At 31.8% G+C, this 21,641-nt stretch overlaps 3 protein-coding genes across 4 annotated transcripts in view; 2 read left to right on the top strand and 1 right to left on the bottom strand.

Moving 5' to 3' along the window:
- The window catches only part of LOC130896733 (follicle-stimulating hormone receptor), a 108,027-nt gene that overhangs the window by 67,533 nt on the left and 18,853 nt on the right, over window positions 1-21,641 (bottom strand). For both annotated transcript variants that reach the window (XM_057805018.1, XM_057805017.1), the window contains one exon: window positions 21,210-21,281. In XM_057805018.1, coding sequence (XP_057661001.1) covers window positions 21,210-21,217 — 8 coding nt within the window. In that variant the 5' untranslated portion in view covers window positions 21,218-21,281. The remainder of the gene's footprint in view (window positions 1-21,209; window positions 21,282-21,641) is intronic.
- Window positions 1,690-6,548, top strand: LOC130896737 (facilitated trehalose transporter Tret1-like). The gene is made up of 2 exons (XM_057805027.1): window positions 1,690-2,081; window positions 2,352-6,548. Exons 1-2 carry the CDS (start codon window positions 2,003-2,005, stop codon window positions 3,674-3,676), a joined length of 1,404 nt encoding a protein of 467 aa, XP_057661010.1. The 5' UTR covers window positions 1,690-2,002; the 3' UTR covers window positions 3,677-6,548.
- On the top strand, window positions 11,853-15,388 carry LOC130896735 (facilitated trehalose transporter Tret1-like). Its single transcript, XM_057805021.1, has 2 exons — window positions 11,853-12,209; window positions 13,966-15,388. The coding sequence occupies exons 1-2, from the start codon at window positions 12,113-12,115 to the stop codon at window positions 15,309-15,311; spliced, it is 1,443 nt and encodes a 480-aa protein (XP_057661004.1). The 5' UTR covers window positions 11,853-12,112; the 3' UTR covers window positions 15,312-15,388.

Below are 21,641 nucleotides of genomic sequence, written 5' to 3'. Positions count from 1 at the left end.
TAGATTCCAAGATATGGCAAAATTGGTTTTACAAAACATCGCGAATATCACAAGAAACAAAAGGGGAAAACACAGATAAGAAGGATAAAATGTACTTTCAGATTATTATTCTCTTTATGAATCTTAAGTTAAAAGGATGTGTTAACGCCTACCCTAAAATAAATGGTACAAAAGCAGATTCTCTCTCCCCACCTTCGGTTAAGGCTTACCAAGGTCGAGTGCCAATAAAAACTGCAAAGATGGAAGATATTAAAAAACTAAGAGCCTAAATTCCAGAAGAGCATCGGGAATTTTCGAAGAAATTTTTGACTGGCCAACTGATGATAGATCTCAAGAGTTTACCAGTAATTTCGAGGTTGAAGAAACCAACGAGTGGATTAGACCTCTAGGAACACATTAGGTGCATCAGGAACACTGCTGAGGGAATTGGAGATAATAGGAGACGAATCCTTTCCTTTAAAAGAGTGTCTGATGAAACCTTATCCTAGGCGGCCCAACCAGAGTATTACGGAACGTGTTTTTGACTCTAGATTGTGTCGAGAAAGAAGAATAAGCGAGAATGGATTCGGAATTTTAACAAATCTTTTCCGGGTATTTTTAAGGGTAATAGATATTGAACCAGAAAAAGTTGTTAAAATCGTGAAGACGTGCCGTGCTTTACATAATTGGATTAGGAAAACAGCTAAGTCAAATTATGGATTAACACCTGATGTTGAAGATACAGAGGACGATAAAATTGTTTTAGGAACATGGAGACCACAACTTCATTCTCAAGCACTGATAATTATGGCTCCAACTAGAAATTTCAATAATTCTGCCTGTCAAAAGCGTGCACTGTTAGATGATTACTTTATGATGAAATTCCAGAAAAATTTGCAACAATGCAATGGAAACATCTAATTTTTGCCCTCGATGCTTTCACATTTTCTAATTTATAAATGTTCAAAAGCGTTTCCTCCTCTTGATCCCCTTTAATTCTATCCTCAAATGCTGAAGTGGACTTATCCCATAGACAAGGGTATTGCTGATAACATTCCAGAAATGCAAGTATATCAAATGAAGACATGATCGAATGACAAACAGTAGATACGCGCCAAAAAATACGTATTGTAGTTATCGCACTCTCAGTACTGTCACTCCTGCGACATCGCCAGTTTCATGACACCATGACATCGAGAAATGGTAAATACGCAAACCACGTTACCAAGTGGAACTCAGAAGTCAAACCACAACACGAGTGGTAATCGATAGAAACTTTTTTGATGTCACCGCATATTGTAGTTTACAACCATGGAAGTACTGGACTGTAATGGAAATTGAGAAAATCAATTTCTCGTGAGGCAATGGATTGTTAGAATTTGTGGCATTAGAAAGCTGTTGCAGAAACTAGTATTGGAAAATAAAAGATAATGCGGAAATGTTTAACTTGTTTAATTTTTTACAACTTGTGGTGAAATTCTCGTAAATTCATTTCTTATTTCTAGTTTTTTAGTTTGACGTTAGAACTTGGGTTTTTAAAGCACCCCTCTGAAAAGAATTTCAAAAGATTGAAATCCGGGAATGTCTATTGCCAACAGGCCCGCCCGAAAGGAGGTTATGTGAAAATTACAGAAGAAAAGGATTTGTTTTAACAAATTTTTGAAACAAAACGAATTTATCCCTACCTGTCAGATACACAACGTTGGTTTGGAAACATTCAGTCACTGTTCACAAATCATGTACATGAAAAATATGGAATCTGGTGGATATAGAACATTTTAAACAAAATTTTGATTTCGTTTTAACGTTTCGTTTCTTGTAAGAATGTGACCTCATTCAAAATTACTGATTAACTTAATTAATTGTTTTGAAACATTGCTAATACCGACAACTTACTACAAATTAAACGCCTCTGAATTGGATGGTTTTTGTGAGAATTCGCTTTATTTTCGTATGCCAAACAGTGACGTTGATAATTGGCAAAAAACTATTCGAATGAAACGATTTTCATAGTCGTGTTTGAATGATGGACACGAATTTATTGAGAATAGAGAAAGTAGAAAAAGAAAAAACATGGTCACAAATTCTCGCAATTTTGATTGGTAAGTAGAATAATAGTTTTAATTATATTATAAATAAGTTAACATTTTTTCGAAGTTAAAACTTGTTTTGTGATTATTTTTATACGACTGTGACGTTGGAGGTTTTGGCGACTATTTTGATATTAAAAATAGCAAACGTAAATACAATTTCTCTTAATTTTTAATTATTAAACTCGATTAGTATAAAACGAGGACTATTATATCGAAGTCACAGCAAAAACTTATTTATTTGATTCAACGTGGTTAATATAAGTAAACATCCATTTGTAGGTACCATAGCGGGTCTATGTGACGGTCTTTCATTCGCTTGGGCTTCTCCATTTCTCATAAAAATCACTCAAGATAAAGAAAACTACGATATAACAGAAGATCAAGCATCGTACTTCAACGTGATACAACCCATTTCCATGATCATTTCCTGTCCAATTTTTTCTATACTTACAGATACTATTGGAAGGAAACGAACTTTACTTTTAATAGTGTTACCGCACTTTGGAAGTTGGTTGTGTGCTTGTTTAGCAAAAAGTGTTTACGTTTTTTATATCGGTAGAGCTTTGGCTGGACTTGCGGACGGTTGTTTATTCGCTTCTCTACCGATTTACGTTGGAGAAATAGCTAGTCCTGTAGTTAGAGGTACTTGGGGAAACGCAGTATCATTCTCAATATACTCAGGAGAATTTTTAATTAACTTAATAGGAAGTTATACAGACGTAAAGACGACATCATATATTTGTCTACCAATATCTATTCTATTTTTAATTACATTCTATTTTATGCCAGAATCACCTTATTATTATATAAAGAAAGGTGAAGAAGAAAAAGCGAAAGACACGTTGAGGTTTTTGAAGCGAATCGACAATATAGATAACGATTATATGCGATTAAAAGTTGATGTGGAGAGACAGTTATCAGAATCTGCGTCTTGGAAAGATATGATTAATATAAAGAGCAATAGAAGAGCTCTAATTGCTGGGATATTCATACGTTTCACACAACAATCCGCTGGATTTAACGTATTTTATGTGTACACTCAATTCATTTTTCAAAAAGGCGGTGGTAATATCAGCCACGAACAAGCTTCAATATTATTTTTAGGTTTATCGTTGTTATTAAATATAATAGCTTTAACTTTTATAGTAAAACGTTTCGGTAGAAGATTATGCTATATGAGTTCTTTAGTAGGTACCGGATTATTACTTTATATAATGGGGACTTTTTACTATTTAGATGGTAGAAAAGATATTGATCTAACAAATTTTAGATGGATGCCTATAGGTACTATGATAGGGTATCAAATATTTTCGTCATTTGGTATAGCGTCAATTCCGACTTTGATGCTTGGTGAATTATTTTCAGCTAGCATTAAAGCTAAGGCTATGGCTCTGTTATCAGTTACTTTCGGATTAGGAGCTTTTTTTAATAATTATATTTTTTATGCTCTCAATAGCGCTATCGGGTTTTATTCTCCATTTTATTTTTTCGCCATTTGTAATACGATAGGTGTAGTAATGTCTTATTATATTATACCTGAAACAAAAGGTAAAACTCTTGAAGAGATTCAACAAGCTTTAAAAAAAGGAAGCGTCTACAACTGAAAGCAATTTTTGTATGAGTTTTTGTAATTTGTATTTTAATTTTTACTATTGTTTCAAGCAGATAATTGAACAAAATCAATTCTGTGGTTGGTTAATTTAATATTTTATGTAAGCTTTGTACTGTACTTCAATAATTGAAAACTCTCTTGAATAGATTCAACAAGCTTTAAAAAAAGGAAGCGTCTACAACTGAAAACAATTTTTGTATGAGTTTTTGTAATTTGTATTTTAATTTTTTACTATTGTTTCAAGCAGATAATTGAACAAAATCGATTCTGTGGTTGGTTAATTTAATATTTTATGTAAGTTTTGTACTATACTTCAATAATTAAAAACTCTCTTGAATAGATTCAACAAGCTTTAAAAAAAGGAAGCGTCTACAACTGAAAGCAATTTTTGTATGAGTTTTTGTAATTTGTATTTTAATTTTTACTATTGTTTCAAGCAGATAATTGAACAAAATCAATTCTGTGGTTGGTTAATTTAATATTTTATGTAAGCTTTGTACTGTACTTCAATAATTGAAAACTCTCTTGAATAGATTCAACAAGCTTTAAAAAAAGGAAGCGTCTACAACTGAAAACAATTTTTGTATGAGTTTTTGTAATTTGTATTTTAATTTTTTACTATTGTTTCAAGCAGATAATTGAACAAAATCGATTCTGTGGTTGGTTAATTTAATATTTTATGTAAGTTTTGTACTATACTTCAATAATTAAAAACTCTCTTGAATAGATTCAACAAGCTTTAAAAAAAGGAAGCGTCTACAACTGAAAGCAATTTTTGTATGAGTTTTTGTAATTTGTATTTTAATTTTTACTATTGTTTCAAGCAGATAATTGAACAAAATCAATTCTGTGGTTGGTTAATTTAATATTTTATGTAAGCTTTGTACTATACTTCAATAATTAAAAACTCTCTTGAATAGATTCAACAAGCTTTAAAAAAAGGAAGCGTCTACAACTGAAAGCAATTTTTGTATGAGTTTTTGTAATTTGTATTTTAATTTTTACTATTGTTTCAAGCAGATAATTGAACAAAATCAATTCTGTGGTTGGTTAATTTAATATTTTATGTAAGCTTTGTACTGTACTTCAATAATTGAAAACTCTCTTGAATAGATTCAACAAGCTTTAAAAAAAGGAAGCGTCTACAACTGAAAGCAATTTTTGTATGAGTTTTTGTAATTTGTATTTTAATTTTTTACTATTGTTTCAAGCAGATAATTGAACAAAATCAATTCTGTGGTTGGTTAATTTAATATTTTATGTAAGCTTTGTACTATACTTCAATAATTAAAAACTCTCTTGAATAGATTTAACAAGCTTTAAAAAAAGGAAGCGTCTACAACTGAAAACAATTTTTCGATGAGTTTTTGTAATTTGTATTTTAATTTTTTACTATTGTTTCAAGCAGATAATTGAACAAAATCGATTCTGTGGTTGGTTAATTTAATATTTTATGTAAGTTTTGTACTATACTTCAATAATTAAAAACTCTCTTGAATAGATTCAACAAGCTTTAAAAAAAGGAAGCGTCTACAACTGAAAGCAATTTTTGTATGAGTTTTTGTAATTTGTATTTTAATTTTTTACTATTGTTTCAAGCAGATAATTGAACAAAATCGATTCTGTAGTTAGTTAATTTAATATTTTATGTAAGCTTTGTACTATACTTCAATAATTAAAAACTCTCTTGAATAGATTTAACAAGCTTTAAAAAAAGGAAGCGTCTACAACTGAAAACAATTTTTCGATGAGTTTTTGTAATTTGTATTTTAATTTTTTACTATTGTTTCAAGCAGATAATTGAACAAAATCGATTCTGTAGTTAGTTAATTTAATATTTTATGTAAGTTTTGTACTATACTTCAATAATTGAAAACTCTCTTGAATAGATTCAACAAGCTTTAAAAAAAGGAAGCGTCTACAACTGAAAACAATTTTTCGATGAGTTTTTGTAATTTGTATTTTAATTTTTTACTATTGTTTCAAGCAGATAATTGAACAAAATCGATTCTGTGGTTGGTTAATTTAATATTTTATGTAAGTTTTGTACTATACTTCAATAATTAAAAACTCTCTTGAATAGATTCAACAAGCTTTAAAAAAAGGAAGCGTCTACAACTGAAAGCAATTTTTGTATGAGTTTTTGTAATTTGTATTTTAATTTTTTACTATTGTTTCAAGCAGATAATTGAACAAAATCGATTCTGTGGTTGGTTAATTTAATATTTTATGTAAGTTTTGTACTATACTTCAATAATTAAAAACTCTCTTGAATAGATTCAACAAGCTTTAAAAAAAGGAAGCGTCTACAACTGAAAACAATTTTTCGATGAGTTTTTGTAATTTGTATTTTACTTTTTACTATTGTTTCAAGCAGATAATTGAACAAAATCAATTCTGTGGTTGGTTAATTTAATATTTTATGTAAGCTTTGTACTGTACTTCAATAATTGAAAACTCTCTTGAATAGATTTAACAAGCTTTAAAAAAAGGAAGCGTCTACAACTGAAAACAATTTTTCGATGAGTTTTTGTAATTTGTATTTTACTTTTTACTATTGTTTCAAGCAGATAGTTGAACAAAATCAATTCTGTAGTTTTAGTTAATATTTTATGTAAGTTTTGTACTATACTTCAATAATTAAAAACTCTCTTGAATAGATTCAACAAGCTTTAAAAAAAGGAAGCGTCTACAACTGAAAACAATTTTTGTATGAGTTTTTGTAGTTTGTATTTTATTTTTTTACTATTGTTTCAAGCAGATAGTTGAACAAAATCAATTCTGTAGTTTTAGTTAATATTTTATGTAAGTTTTATACCATACTTAAATAATTAAACTCGTAATATACCACCGTTGTTTAATGACTTTCTATTTGCACTGGATTCTGGACTGAATTCATAAACTACCAGTCAGAAGTCTTTGCCCACTCCATAATCCATTCATTAAATTTAAAAAATATACACATTAACGTTTATTATTATTTAAATGATAATTATTTTTTGGGTATTTATGATTGTAGTTTAGTCCCAGTTAGCCCTGTGATACGTAAGAACGTGCTGTGATTTCGTTCTCACAAATTCATACTTGGGAGGTTTAAAATGGGTAAAACTAAGGAACTATTCGCTGAAGCTCGTGCATTAATGGCACGGCATTATAATATAGTCGCCGAATTAAAAATATTTCGATGTAATTATTCTACAATATGAAAAATATGCATCCACCAGGGGTTTTGCCGATAGAAAACGTTCAGGACGACCTCGAAAAACCACAATTACTGAAGATAAACGTATTGTATTAATCAGTAAACGTGATCGACGATTCACGGGGTGAGAGATCAATCAATATAAAAGATTGGAAGAGTGGCAGTGAAGAAAATTTGAGCACATGAAGAGTGGAAGAGAGTGACGAGTCAAAGCTAGAGGTTTTTAGCTCCAACAGAAGAGGGATCCTTGTGTAATTCCGACTGTAAAATACGGCGATGTCTCAATGATGGTTCGAAAATGTTTTTGGGGGAGAAGCGACTGGAAACCTGATAAAAATTGAAGAAATTTTGAAGAGAAAAGGCTATAAAATATATTAAAAGAAAATGCAGTAAAATATGAATATCTAATCGATCGTATTATTTTTATTTGTTATGTATCACGCAAACTACAGGGTGGGCAAAAACTTTTGACTAGTAGTGACAATTACACTGTCTAACGTGAGTTTCGATAACCAAGTTATCGTCTTCAGAGACCGAAACTCTATTCAGTGAGCTTGCTCTGATCCGCTATTAACTGCTTCAAAAATGAAAAGTCACGAGAGTTGAATTTTTTGAGGAAACCTGACAACATTGTAGAGCCTAACAAACCCAGATGATATTTTGGTTTCGTCAGGCCAAATTATACCTGATAATTGAATTTGCATTCAAATGGTTGGGAGCGAAAGCCAGCTGAACTCGTGTCGAGTCCCTTTTTTGAATTGCCCCCTTTGAAAATCAAAATTTTTCTCTATTCATATTATCCCAAATGTAATATCTGAAGAAAAGTCACAGTTTATTAACCTTAGTATTTATTATAATTTTCAAGTGTTAGAAATATGATTATCCTCTGAATTTCCCCATTGTTTCTTACTGTTCTAATTAACATAATAAATCCCAATGATCTCAATAAACATTTATTCATTGACGTTTATTTTCTTCTCAATAACAAAAGTTAGTAGTGATGATAATATATTTTATTCAGTAATTCTAGCTACGTAATTATCTACCTTGGCTTACAAGCGATGTAATTATATGTTTTCTTTGGAAAAGTCAATGTCGTTCACTGAATTAACGATACATGTAATTCCCAGTTTCTGTACAAAATGCTTTTTAACGTAGATGATGACAGTTCTAATAATTACTAATCTTTTTATAGCATTAACAAGAAAAATCTGTTGTGTACATTTTACCTCCCTGGTATGTGAATAGTTATTTATTATTTTTATTCAGTTTGTAATGAGTGAAAAACATTTGTATTTGATTGGCAACCGGTTTGAAGAAACCTGATTCTCTGGCAACGTGAATCACCCGTCTCTCAAGGGTTCCAATGGACAAAGGAGGTTGTTTTGTCTTCAATCTGATCACGACAATGCGAGTTTTTACTTCAACAGCTTAGTAACTCATTCTAATAAAATTACTGTCTTCATTTTATCTATTTATTCATTAATTTTTGTTTCTTGGATCTATATTTGTTATTTTTTTTATGTAAAAAACAAGTAGGTGAACCCTATTAAAGCCGAGTAGTTCGAATGGTTTCTGCCGTGTAGAGGTGCCAGTGTATATTGATTTTAAGCTTCTGTAGATTATAGACGTGCCTTGGTAGCTACTTCCATAATCATGCTTCCCTCCCTGTTCGATAAATTGACGTTCTGGGTACCTGCAGGCTAAATCGGTATTTTTGACGTCTGCCTGTCGCGTTGGTGTTGCAAACATTGCTCTAGGTGGGGTTATGCTGGACAGTCAGGTCAATCCAACTCTGGATCGCTTATAAATCGAATTGCTATCTTCTGTATTGAGTCGAGCATCTTCAAGGTATGCTTGGAGATCGAGCTCCAAATGTACGAGCAGTATTCCAAAGATGGACGAATATGGTAGTTTTTACATTTGCAAAAGAAATTTCACATGGATTGTTTGGTTCGACGTGAGGTTATTTAGTGTTAAACTAGACACTTTGTTAAAATGAGGAAATGAATATGCAATTATTTGTTATGTATTTGAAAAAATGTGAACTATTGTTTACTTCTGAGTCAGTCAGGTTTCGGTGTATGCAGAGACATGCCACTAATTAGTTTGCAACCGGTTTGAGTTTTGTTTCTTTTCAGTTGCTCTGTGCGTATTGGAAGTAAGACTTGCAGCCAAGTGTGATATAGAAATTTTTTCATCATATGAATACCTATAGTACATTTAATTTATAGTACATTTAATTTAATTTATCTCAATTTTTTATATTTTTAAATAGCTCAAAATTATTTTACCAGCTAAATACCAACTAAATAATTTTTATTATCGAAAACTTTCATAATTATTCGTATAAGTTATTAATATCTTCGACCATTAATTTTGTTATTGTTTCTAAGTTAAGTCGTGACATTGAAAAGTTCCGTCCAAATTGGCTCTAAGCCATGAGTGAGTGATACTCGATTATTCGATTTGTTTACGGATATTTTCTTGGTAAATATTATTTATTTTCATATATAAATAAAAAGTGTTTCCCCGTCCAAAACGTGCTATAGTTTTTTTATTATTCTTAGAATATAAATGTAAAGAAGAATCGATTTATATGCTCCAACATTGCAAATGCTTTAATACAATTTACGTATTATGAATCCATTTAATGAATTGAATCAATACTCAATATAAATCTCAAAGATCTCATTTTTAAACTTCTTTCTTCTATTTTTTAATGTGTTTCGGTATTGCTATTAGTCTATTATCTTCATTTTCATTATTCCAGATTTTTCTCTTTGTATGGCAAGGTTGCCAATTCCGGTCAACAGAAATCAATAAATAAGATTTTATAAGCAGAAAATGGAAAATTAACAAAAAAAACTGGATGAAGTGCAGCATTTTTATCATTCTTCATCAGTCACCACATTTTCCATTGATATTTTTCTAGCCACAGCATTTATCAAGCTTCTTATCTTGCTTAAAAATGGATAAAAAATCAGGACAAGTTCTTTCTAAGTTTAATATTATAAAAAGTTCGGCTCTCATCAAATCCAGGCTGCAGTGATTTTTGGACTTGGTTCAGTTGAAATGCATGTGAGAAAATACCTTCTTGACAAATGTTTTAGTGCGCAAGACACAATGGTTTTTAGGTCGTTCAAATTCGCTTCTTTGGTACTAGCGAAAATCTAACCTCGTTTCTCCTGAACTCTCAAAGTTGACGCTTGCTAACTAACTTTGTCTGTTGGTTTTATAATAGAATGATTATCGAATAGATGATCTATGAAGATTTTTTCTCTATACTAGTACAGCTGCAGCTTCTAAGTGACCTTCAATAGAGAAATTCTCATGTATAGACAAGATATTTTCTTCAAAGGGTGATCGTCGTTGAAATCAAACTTCTTATCTAAATTGTGGCAAATTTCTTGGCCATCTTCAGATGGGAACCAAATAATTGTTCTTCTTTCCTAGCAATAATTAGCAAGGAAATGAAGAGATACAGCGGTTTCGAGTGATCAAATGTTTATGGTTGATCTTTGTCCAAATCTAAGCGGTTGTTGCAACGCATTTGGGCAATCTTTTCAAGAGCAAGATCTAATGACACGGGAGAAGTGAATGAAAATCGAGACTGTTCCAGAAAATCTGGGAGGGTAGGCAACAGTTAAGTATATTTGGAAAATAAAAAGGTAAGTTTCCAAATTTCGTGAAACAACATGTTTTTTGTAGAAGATATAAATGAAAAACCAGAAACTTGATTTTTTGAATTTTTCACAGAAATTTCAAGGTTAAGTAATAAGAGTTTGGATACAAATACAAAAGTTGTAGATATTTCCATCATCTACAACTTCGCCATTTGATTTTTTCCATAGGTAATTCTGCCTAAAATAGAGAAAAAAATATTTTTTTGGGGAATCACCCTCAGAAAATATCGATAAAATAAGGGGTAAATACTTAGAAGTGGTGCTCTAAACCAAACTCACTCCAAAAAAATGAGATTTTTTTTATGGGTGACCTTTTTCATTTTTTACATAATTCTAGTTGACTGTTTCATGATTTCATCATACATCAATGAAAAGATATTTCATTTCTTATTATGAATTACCAACAATTACAAAAGAATTAACATTTACATTTATTGCATAACGCCACACTCGCTCCATGTTTTGGTTGTAGGCAAGGAAATCAGTATCAACGAAAGAATGATTAACTATCAAGTGCTTGAAATCTTAATATACAAAATAAATACATTTTTCACGATAAGCTTTCAACGATTGATATGATGAATAGATGAAGAGAAGGGAGAACTCATAATCTACACTGAGTGCTGGGCCCTTTAGAATGTACCCCCGATAGTAACAAATCGCCGAAAAATTCTCAGCAGAAAATCAGTTCAAAATTTGATACAATCGATATAAATGAATAATTATTGACATTAAATATGCATATGACGGAAAATATGTGTCCCCTTTACCTTTAAAGTACTTTCGAAGCACTAAAAAACAACCCTTTATACGCGAAAAAATTTTTGCAGTAAGTTTGGGGTGGAGCCGCACTTCTAAATATTCACTAAATAAGGTGAAATAAAATGGATTACATAAATGTATTAAACTATAATTATATTTGAAATATTCAACGTATTTTTTGTCTTATCACTTTAGTTTTACATCAGGTATGACGCACGATAAAACATATGCAATTGTTCTCATTATCTGACATATTTTTTCCAAGAGAACCTTCAATTTCATACAAAAAACTATTGAAAGACAATAATTGTCCTATCACCTCATTTACAATGTAAAATAAATTTTTCTCGATCGCGTGCAGTATAACAAATTTAAGTTGGAATTACCCACATTGAGTACTATTTTATACCTTGAGGGGAATTAACCTCTTTTCCACATCGTAGAAATACGTATTTTCCACCTGGTATACCCAAAAACCTGTTATGTGTTTATTTTTAATTCATATATTACGTTTAGTACAATCAGTCCTGAAAAGATCAGTCTTGTGAGTGGTTGACACATAAAAAGAAAATTCTCGAAAGTTTATAATTACTCGATGTACTTACCACAAGATAATTCCAATCAATTTTTCTTATTAAATCATTTCTCAACGATACATTATTCAAATAATTGCGTGAAATAAAAGTCTCGGTGATTTCTGTAAATACGATTGGAATTGTTAACTCAAATTACTAGACTTTCAATTCGGAAATTGTGATAGTATTGGTGTAGTGAAAACATGGTTGTCGAAATCCCGTTTCCATTCAGTTTGTGTCTTCCTAATTCTAAGAAAAACGAAGAAAAACAATGGCCACAAATTGTAGCAATAATTATAAGTAAGTATTTAATTAAATCAACTATTGAGACAATGAGAACGAATCGATGGTTTCAAGTATTTATAAAATTATTTAAGTATCATGTGCTGTTTTCATTGCATTATTCTAAATATAGTTTTTGTTTTTGGCAAAATCTTTACTAGTAAATCAATTTTTCGGTACGATTTTTTTGATCAACAAGTCAACACGTACCTACTCGGTTTTTTATCACAAAAACATTAAATACGAATTAGTAAATGTATATTGGAAGTTTTTCCTTAAGTACTATCACTTAAAATATACTTAGTGAGTCAAACTATTTTGGAATTTTATACTACTACTAAATAATAGGCCAGTGGAACTGGCCAAATCTTCAAATATTTTTATATCTAAAATATTATCACCAAATAATGTCAAAGAACAACCAAACGCTATCAGCAGGATCTAGCTTCGATGCTAACTAACTAACTAAAAATGTAACCAAGAGAGTTTAAACACCAACATAATTTCCTAGCAGAATCGAAGCAATGCTCTTCCAAACGTTGTCATTAAAACAATCGGGGACAATAAATCGTAACTCTTAAAGTAATAACATTCAATTCTCACATTTCTAATCACAGAATATGCATTTAGACTACAAGAACTTTCCAATGTTTGTCCTTCTACCCCTAATTGTATTATCGAAACTGCCCTCAAGAATGGACTTGGGCTACAGCTTGCCTGTCCTATGTCCACTACTTATACCTTTAGTTTTTGACGTGTAATCTTCGTAATACCCGATAATGAACTCTTTGATGTACCAAATTCCATAGAAATATGAAAACACAAGCTTCAGAATCTTCATTACTTCAGACAAACTTACTGTATAAGCGAATTAGACACACTGCAGATTCCTGTCAAAACCCACAAGTAGAATCCTGCAATCATCCCTAACCTATCAGTAATAGCCATGAAACAGAAGCATCTTCTTCTAATATTTCTCGTTTACACCTACCCTAAGCCGATGATCGTGCTTTTGATTTAGCGTTTCCAGGTACACAGCAACCTATGCAACTAGTCAGTATCCCCACTCTGTCTCGTAGTATTACAAATTTAACATACATTCACCTCCCTCCATCGCCTCTTTCATAAAACCCAAAGCTACCCCAAAAAAGAAATCCATAACTGATGAAACAAAATCTTTGCGGTTCAACCTCGAAAAATACATCAATTTTGCACCAGAAAAGTTTTCAACATCAAGTCTGGAGATGGCTTTTCTTAAAAACTTTTACGGTCGTAATGATCCTCTAAAAGAAGCTTATAACTTCACTGCCAAGATTAATGTTCTCCTTGATGTCAGATCCCTCAAAAAAACGCATCACTGGATTGCAGAAAAAACTAGAATAAAACCACAGAGAAACAGCCCAGCTGGCAAGTTTAGCATCTACTAATTCAAACGACTCCAACCTTCACGTTTACGATCTATCTTTACTGCAGGGACTTCTTTAAAATATTAAAAACTCCTCCTTCCTTATTCGTCTTTGAATCCGTTTGCCTAATTCGTAAGCGTTGCTTGGCTATCCACTTAGGAACGCGCAGCTTTACCTACCTACTCCACGTTCAAAATTAGTTAAGGGCTCAATATTTTACAATGCAAAAAAATGCACAATCACTTGCCAAATCGACATAGAACATTTCTCTCTCTCTCTCTCTCTACAATATTTTTCCTTAGAATATTTTCTGCCATCAGCTTTTTATCAGATAAATTATCAACTTATCAAATTTCATTTTGTTTCAGGTACTTTTGCAGGCATAACGAATGGCTTATTATATTCTTGGGCCTCGCCTTTCCTCATCAAAATCACTCAAGATAAAGTTAATTATAACATAACAGAAGAACAAGCTTCACACTTCAATACCATTCATCCTATGGCTATGCTATTAGTATCGCCGTTATTTGCGAAGTTACCGGATACGTTTGGAAGGAAAAGGACATTATTGTTGATATCCGTTCCTCAAATAATCGCTTGGTTGTGTTTGGGATTCGGAAAATCTGTATACGTGTTTTATATAGCGAAAATCCTCGCGGGTTTTTGCGACGCGGTTTTCTTTGCGGCGATGCCCATATACGTAGGAGAAATCGCCATACCAGCAGTAAGGGGTAGTTGGGGAAACCTATTAGCCATTTCCTATTATATAGGGGAGTTTTTGATTAATGTAATTGGTAGTTATTGTGAAATTAGATCGACTTCTTTTATTTGTATACCATTACCGATGATGTTTCTAGTATTATTTTCGATGATGCCGGAATCGCCATATTTTTACTTAATGCGGGGGGAAGAAGAAAAAGCTAGGGAATCACTCATATTCCTTAGAAGAACTACTAATATAGAAGCTGCGTTTACGCAACTAAAAGCTGACGTTGCTAGACAGATGTCGGAATCGGGTACTTGGAAAGATCTATTCAAGATTAAAAGTAATCGGAAAGCTTTAACTGCTGGTATATTTTTGAGATTCAGCCAACAGATGTCGGGGATGATCGTATTTATAACTTATACACAGTATGTTTTCCAGAAATCGGGTGGTGATATCAGTCACGAGGTCGGTTCTATGATATACACTGGCTTACAAGTAGGATTGAATTTCTTAGTGTTGCTATTTGTTGTTAGTAAATTAAGTAGAAGAACCTCTTATATTGTTTCTCTATTATGCACAGCGTTGATTTTGTATGTGATGGCTACGTTTTATTACATCGATTCCTACACCAAGATTGATCTAAGCGCTTATAAATGGGTTCCTATTTCTACTATGGTTATATATCAAGTTTTCGCTTCAGTTGGTATCACAATCATCCCAACTTTGATGTTGAGCGAATTATTTTCAGCCAGTATTAAGGCTAAAGCGATGGTGTTTATGGTATTGACGTTCGGTTTGGGTAGTTTTCTCACGAACTACATATTCTATTACGTAAATACTCTTCTCGGTTTCTTCGCACCTTTTTACGTGTTTGCTATTTGTAATACTTTAGCTGGGGTGTTATCGTTTTTCGTTATTCCGGAAACCAAAGGGAAAACTTTAGAAGAAATCCAACAGTTATTGAAAAGAGGCAAGAAAGATGTGCTGAAAGAGGAAACTCGTCTGTGATACATTTAATATATTTTTTTATTTTGATAAATGACATTTTGTAAAGATTTTTTTGTGAATATAATTATGTGAATGAACGATGTGGTCTAATATATTTCCCTTCTCTTCATTGGCATTAAACCTTTGAGACAATAATTTCATTTTAGTATCTAATTGGGTTGGATACTCAATTTTATATCATTAGCAAAACCAGATACTAGTTTTTTCGGAGACGGCGTATCCTGTTCATTACGGGAAATATGAGGAAACTCAATAATTTTCGTGAATTATATAATAATAAAAGTCTTAGGCTACTCGAAATTTGAGTCTTTTTCTATCGCTTTAATTTTTGCTTGTACAAAAAAATTATAGTAAACTAGCTTTTACCCGCGGCTTCGCTCGCATCGAATCAATTAAAAAAGTATCAGAAATCATTATAATAGAATTATACCAATTTTATTGCTTGGTTACTATTATCGATTTTTCAAAATTACTACATACTATGAAGTTTCAAAACACGCTTTATTGACATACAATAACAAATGTTAAAATATATTTCCTGTAACAAAAATAAATAGTTTTGAAATCTAACAATTGAAAAGATAAAATGCTGAGTATTCATCTAGAATATTTTTGTAGACTATATTATAAGTTTTTTCTTTGGGTGCAAATATGTGTAAATTCCGGGCATTAGATACAAGTGAACAATTGGAATCCGAGGTATGATAACATTCCAAATTTTGTTATACGAGGCCTTGTTCCATTACATGGAGATGGAGAAGATATTCCTTATTACCCATCTGTAGGAGCCTTAGCAGCTGAATTAGAGGACGATGAAGACGTTCTTACGGGACAGGACAATGCAGAAGATTTTATGGACCCTCCATTGATTCAGGATGAGCAGCTTGTGCAAGGCGCACAGCCGTTGGAGCGAGTGGAAGCACAACCGACTGAATCTCTCATGAATTTGAGGAATTTGCTGTGGAGTAAACAGTCTTTTCTATTTGATGCGAATAACATAAAATTTGGTGGGTCCATCTATAATGGAACTGCAAAGTCCGTATCAGTTTTTTACCTACTTTTTCACGAATCCGTTTATGGAAAACATTGTTGCTGAATCAGCAGCTGTCCAGGAACAACCGGACAGACCTGAAAAATTCCAAACTGCTGAAACTATAGTCAATTGAATTGGATGTATAGATTAAATAGATGTTGACTTGACCATCGGTAATATAGTACGTTGATAATATAGTATTTAGGGTTTGAACTTCATTACTGTATGTCAGATGGCGCTGAAGTAGTAAAATGTTGATATTTGTTGACAATTTTTTTTTGTTATTGTAAAAAATATTTTTTTTGATAAACTGTATACTATGTTACTTCTAGTAACTCCCAGAATATGTGTACATGAGTACAAGTTTCATGATGATTCGTCAAGTAGTTTTTGCGTGAAAGTGTAACAAACATCCACGCTTTCACAATTTGTGGTATTAGTAAGGATCATATGCCCTAATATGAGGAAGCAACATCTTTTTTTACCACCGTTTGTAAAGTACGAACTTTAGACACACTTTCGAGTGCGTCAAACTTCATTTTATGTACTAGAGCGCGAAGAAACATATTTTAAGCTGTAGTGCGTAAACAAAACCATTATAAAGGTCTCAGTAGCGTAGTCACTAGAGTACAAGGCTTACATGCGGAAGGTCCCAGGTTCAAGTCGCGCTCATTGCAATTTTTTTTCCACTTGTGTAGTAATAATTGCCATTTATGCACGCCGAAAAGAAGAATTTTCAATTAAATTTGATAACCGCAGAAAGTAAATCTTTAAATTAATTACTGAATTCGTCTGTTGTTTCAATAATTTGTTCTAATCTTGATTTAAATGTTCAAAATATAATTAAATATATATTTTATAAGAAATCAACAAAAGGTTTATAGTTTATTCTAGGTAATGAAAAAGTAAACTTACTTTAAGCATCAGTGCGTAAACGTATTTTGATAAAATTTTCGCTAATCGAAAAAATATTGTATGCAATTCGTGTGTAAATGTCTTTTTTCGACTCATGTGATTGTCGCAGTTGTCGAAAAGACACACACTTGTTGCATAAACAACTATTTCAGCTCTTAATTTTTCGAAAATTGTTTCAAACAACAAATGAAGCTCATAGAAAGCTTCATGAAAAAGTTTATAAAATTGTGATGTATATTTGTCTGATATTACTAAAGTTACTTTAATGGTTTTACCATGATCTTATAGTTCTTCTAGCAAATATTTTTGTTTATTCCTGAGTTCCAATTTTCCAAAAGTTTATTTTTTTCCTCTTCCAGTCTTTAATATGAGCTGTATATACTAGTTTGACCAAATTTTATGCAAATAATTTGAAATTTATTCATCTCGCTGTATTTGACTAACAAATTTTTGAATAGTTAATTATTTTCCCATCACACCCGATCCATCAACTCATTAAAATGGAACTTTATGCCTTACAACATGAAAACATTTTGTTTCTGTGGGTACCATCATACACGGGAATAAAAGGCAACGAAAAAGTAGATTCTTTAGTCCTAAAATCAACCTCAACGTACCACTCATTACAAAATTTCTCCACGCCGATCGCAAATTACTAATAAAAGAGCAAAAATGGCAATCAATCTGGGAAAAAACCGAAACAAATTTAAAACAAATCATACCCGAAATTAAAACTAAACTGCCACTACCCAAAAAAAGAAGAGAACGTGTAATCCTTAATCGTCTAAGAATTGGACACACATTTATATTTTCTAACAAAAGAAACGGCCAAACCAGACTCATAGTGAAGCATCTACTAATCGAATGTCCTCAAAATGAAGATGTTACAAGCTAGTAAAAAATTTGAAATCAATTCTCTCTTCATCCGGAACCGAAGTGGTATGTTATCCTGAAGATACAAATTTGATATCTAAAATCTAATGTCTTATTATTATAAATTATGGTACTATGTTGTAAATGTCTCCCCTGCTAATAACTCTTGGTAATTGATGGGGGGGATATGTATGTTTAAATAAAAGAAAAAAAATTTTTATCATGGAAGAACAGATGAAATAACATGATTTAACTCCAGCCGATTTTTTAACATATACTTGGACACAGCTACTATAGATTTATGACACTATTTTTAGGTAATTTATTGTATTCCAAAACAGGTTTTAATCAATTTTTCATTATTCAAAGTATATGTTGTGAGGTGAAAATACCGAATAACAAAGTTGTATAAATTATTTGCCAAAAAAACTAAACGTTAAACGAAGCATCCAATTTGAATTGCAGATTACTTTGTACCAGGATTCTTTGCCTTATTTACTATCGCCTCAACCTTCCCTGATATTTTAATGAGATTTCTGAGAATATAAGTTTATTGCATATAATTTCTCCTCCAAGTTTCATATTTTTTTATAAATATAAAAAAAAATATTACCTATAATATTGTGTTCATTACTGTTTTAAAGAGAGGTATTAAATAGATAGTTAATTTATTTATTTCTCCGTTTTTAATGAGTTTAGATTTGTTAGAAGGGCGGTTCTATGAATGTGTTGAGATTCAAATTTTCCTTTGTTGAAAATGCAAAGCTGCGCGTATCAAAATTTCAACAAGCTGCGTAGTTTCTGTCTGATTATTCACGAAAATTAGCATGAATACCGTTGGGACCCTTGCATCGATTTACTTGGTTAATAAGTGATTTACTGAATATCGTATCTACAAGATGTCCACTATATTTATTTTTCGACGTAACCTCCTTTTAGCTCCATATACTTTTCCCAGTAATGTTCAATAATGTCGATACCCTTTTTATAATAAGAATCGTGAAGCTCCTCAAAATAGCCATTAACTGCCGACATCAATTCTTCATTTTAAGAAAATCTTTGACCACCGAGCCATTTGTAAAAGTCTGTGAATAAAAATTAATCCGAGGGGTTAAATCTGGCAAATAGGGTACAAGAGGTATAAATTCAAACTTCAATTCAATAATTTTGGCCATTGCAATAACGGATGTGTGAGCTGATATATTTTTTGGATGAAACAACACTTTTTTCTTAGCCAAATGCGGCCGTTTTTTGCTTGATTTCTTCGCTTAAACGTTGGAGTAAGTTGATAGTCTTTCTTTTTACAAGATAGTCAATGAAAATTATCCCACGCGCATCCCAAAAAACCGACGCCATGATCAAGCCTGCACATGCAACGGTTTTTGCATTCTTTAGAGCGGATTGCCCTTTTCAGTCCGATGTTTTGATTGTTCCATGGTTATGGAACGACGCAAAAATACCGCTTTATTTTTGTGAAACCTTTCTAAACACTAAATCGTGAGCACAGTCTTCTCAAGTCCAAATTTTCAGTACCGCACTTTTTGAAATGCCTACTATGTCTGCTAGTCCGCGTACTCTTTATCATCCATTACCGTTTTATGAGTTTCCTTCAACATTTCTGGAGTCGTCACCTCATTAGGTAGACCAGTTTTGTAATGAAAGAACAGTCTCTAAGGCTAATGCCTTCCACTTAAAAGTAGTATATCACACAACGGTCACCAATATTTTCCATGTTTACAATTCATTATTGAATGGCGTCTTCAAACTTGAAACATATGGGACTTCTGGTATCCTCCTCCTAGTTAAGAAAAATATCCCATATTCAACCTCAAATTAGCCTTCTTAAATATCTCCCAGTTTTAATAATACAAAATTCGCCCAAACGAGAAGAAAATATTGGCAAGAATTTCAAAAGGAATGTTGAAAAGTATTGTTAAGTATATTATTTGCTTTATGCTATTTCGATATCTCAAAATTTTCAATGAGATTCGAAAGCTTTACGTAAGATGGTTTGCTTTCGACTACAAACACAATCGTATGACAATTTAGTAAGAATGTTTGACGTTCTCCAACCACTATATGATTGATATTTGTGCCACAACACACCAAAGAGCAAACAGCTGTCCAATCAGTTATTTTCTAGGGGTCGATCAGCACCAACGAAGACCAAAATGAGTTTTCCAGCCTATAAAATATTAACGAATATTTCCAAGGTACACTACTTTCAAAAAGAAGTTATTGAGGCGATTTATGTGGATTTAAAAAAGAAACAACTCTATTTGCACCAAAATATGCGTTAAAACTCAATCATTGACCTACTACTTTGTAATGAAGTATGACGATATCTTCAGTGGATGGAACCCGAGCTTCTGAATCGTATTTCAGAGCTGATTATTTTTATAATTAAAAAAATATGGACCAAACAAAGGATTGACTTCATTCTTTGATCGAAAGGTATTGAATAATTATTAATTACGTGACTAATTTCACAACCTTGATTGAAAATGAAAATTTAGTAAGATTAAGTTAGGTTAGGTTAGGTTAGGTTAGGTTAGGTTAGGTTAGGTGAGGTTAGGTGAGTTTAGGTGAGGTTAGGTGAGGTTAGGTTAGGTTTTTTGATAAAAATGATGCATTCGCATACTTTTTTCACAGGTATCTCCAGAAGTAAAAGTTTCCGCATAAAATCGTTGTGATAAATCGATTTCTCATTTCATCAATAGTCTATGTATAGAGTTTTATGAGGATCGTCGTGGGGTGGATAACAAAACGTTGGTGATCATTTAATTAATTTTGAGTTCTCGTATAACCATGTCCAATACCGAAAATTTCTATGATTTTAAAATTTTTTATCAAATAATTCATTTTGGAAACCCTTTTTTCTTTTGAGTCTGCCCTTCTATCTACTCAAACTGCTATGGAAAAACAAATCAAAAAGAATTGCTGATTATTTATTATGCTGATTATTTCGTACTATCACATCCACCAAACAATGTTGCGAAGCCATTTTAGTTTTTACAATAATTTTCTTAAAAATAAACTATCATAAAAATATTTAAAAGTGTATGTTGGGTACTCACAAAGTCATAAGTTTGCTCAAAGGCTTCAAGGCTTCGCTAGGTATTACTTTTAAACCGCAACCCTGAAGAATTCTGGAACAAAAAAATATTTAAATAAATTTCTTATTTCTTGGACCTTTTAATTTGTTTATATTTCTCAATATTCTTGATTTTAAGTCTCTTCTGTTTCAAAATTAGTTTTTTTTTAATAATTTTTAATTTTGAAACAAAAGAGAACTAAAATCAAGAGCATTTAGAAGCATAAATATGCAACAATCTGATAATAAAATCATAATAAGAATTGCTGAATTAACAAGAGTGAATAAATTTTCTATTTATCGAGTAGTCACGAAAGAGGTTGCTGGGGATCATTCACAAAACCGAAAAACATGTAAAGAAAAACTGAAAACAGTTGACAAAGCTCTCAAGATTTTATACGTAGGACAATTTATA

This window comes from Diorhabda carinulata, chromosome 7, assembly GCF_026250575.1.
Source record: "Diorhabda carinulata isolate Delta chromosome 7, icDioCari1.1, whole genome shotgun sequence".
Taxonomy (NCBI): domain Eukaryota; kingdom Metazoa; phylum Arthropoda; class Insecta; order Coleoptera; family Chrysomelidae; genus Diorhabda; species Diorhabda carinulata.
The sequence above is the reverse complement of the archived record's forward strand: the minus strand, read 5'-3'. Positions and strand labels throughout refer to the sequence as shown.

What these genes read in the sequence shown, in the direction of transcription:
- LOC130896735 (XM_057805021.1), top strand. Translation starts at nt 12,113, where the DNA reads ATGGTTGTCGAAATCCCGTTTCCATTCAGTTTGTGTCTTCCTAATTCT. An exon ending in AATTGTAGCAATAATTATAA is followed by an intron (nt 12,210 to 13,965) that starts GTAAGTATTTAA and finishes ATTTTGTTTCAG; the next exon opens with GTACTTTTGCAGGCATAACG.
- LOC130896737 (XM_057805027.1), top strand. Translation starts at nt 2,003, where the DNA reads ATGATGGACACGAATTTATTGAGAATAGAGAAAGTAGAAAAAGAAAAA. An exon ending in AATTCTCGCAATTTTGATTG is followed by an intron (nt 2,082 to 2,351) that starts GTAAGTAGAATA and finishes ATCCATTTGTAG; the next exon opens with GTACCATAGCGGGTCTATGT.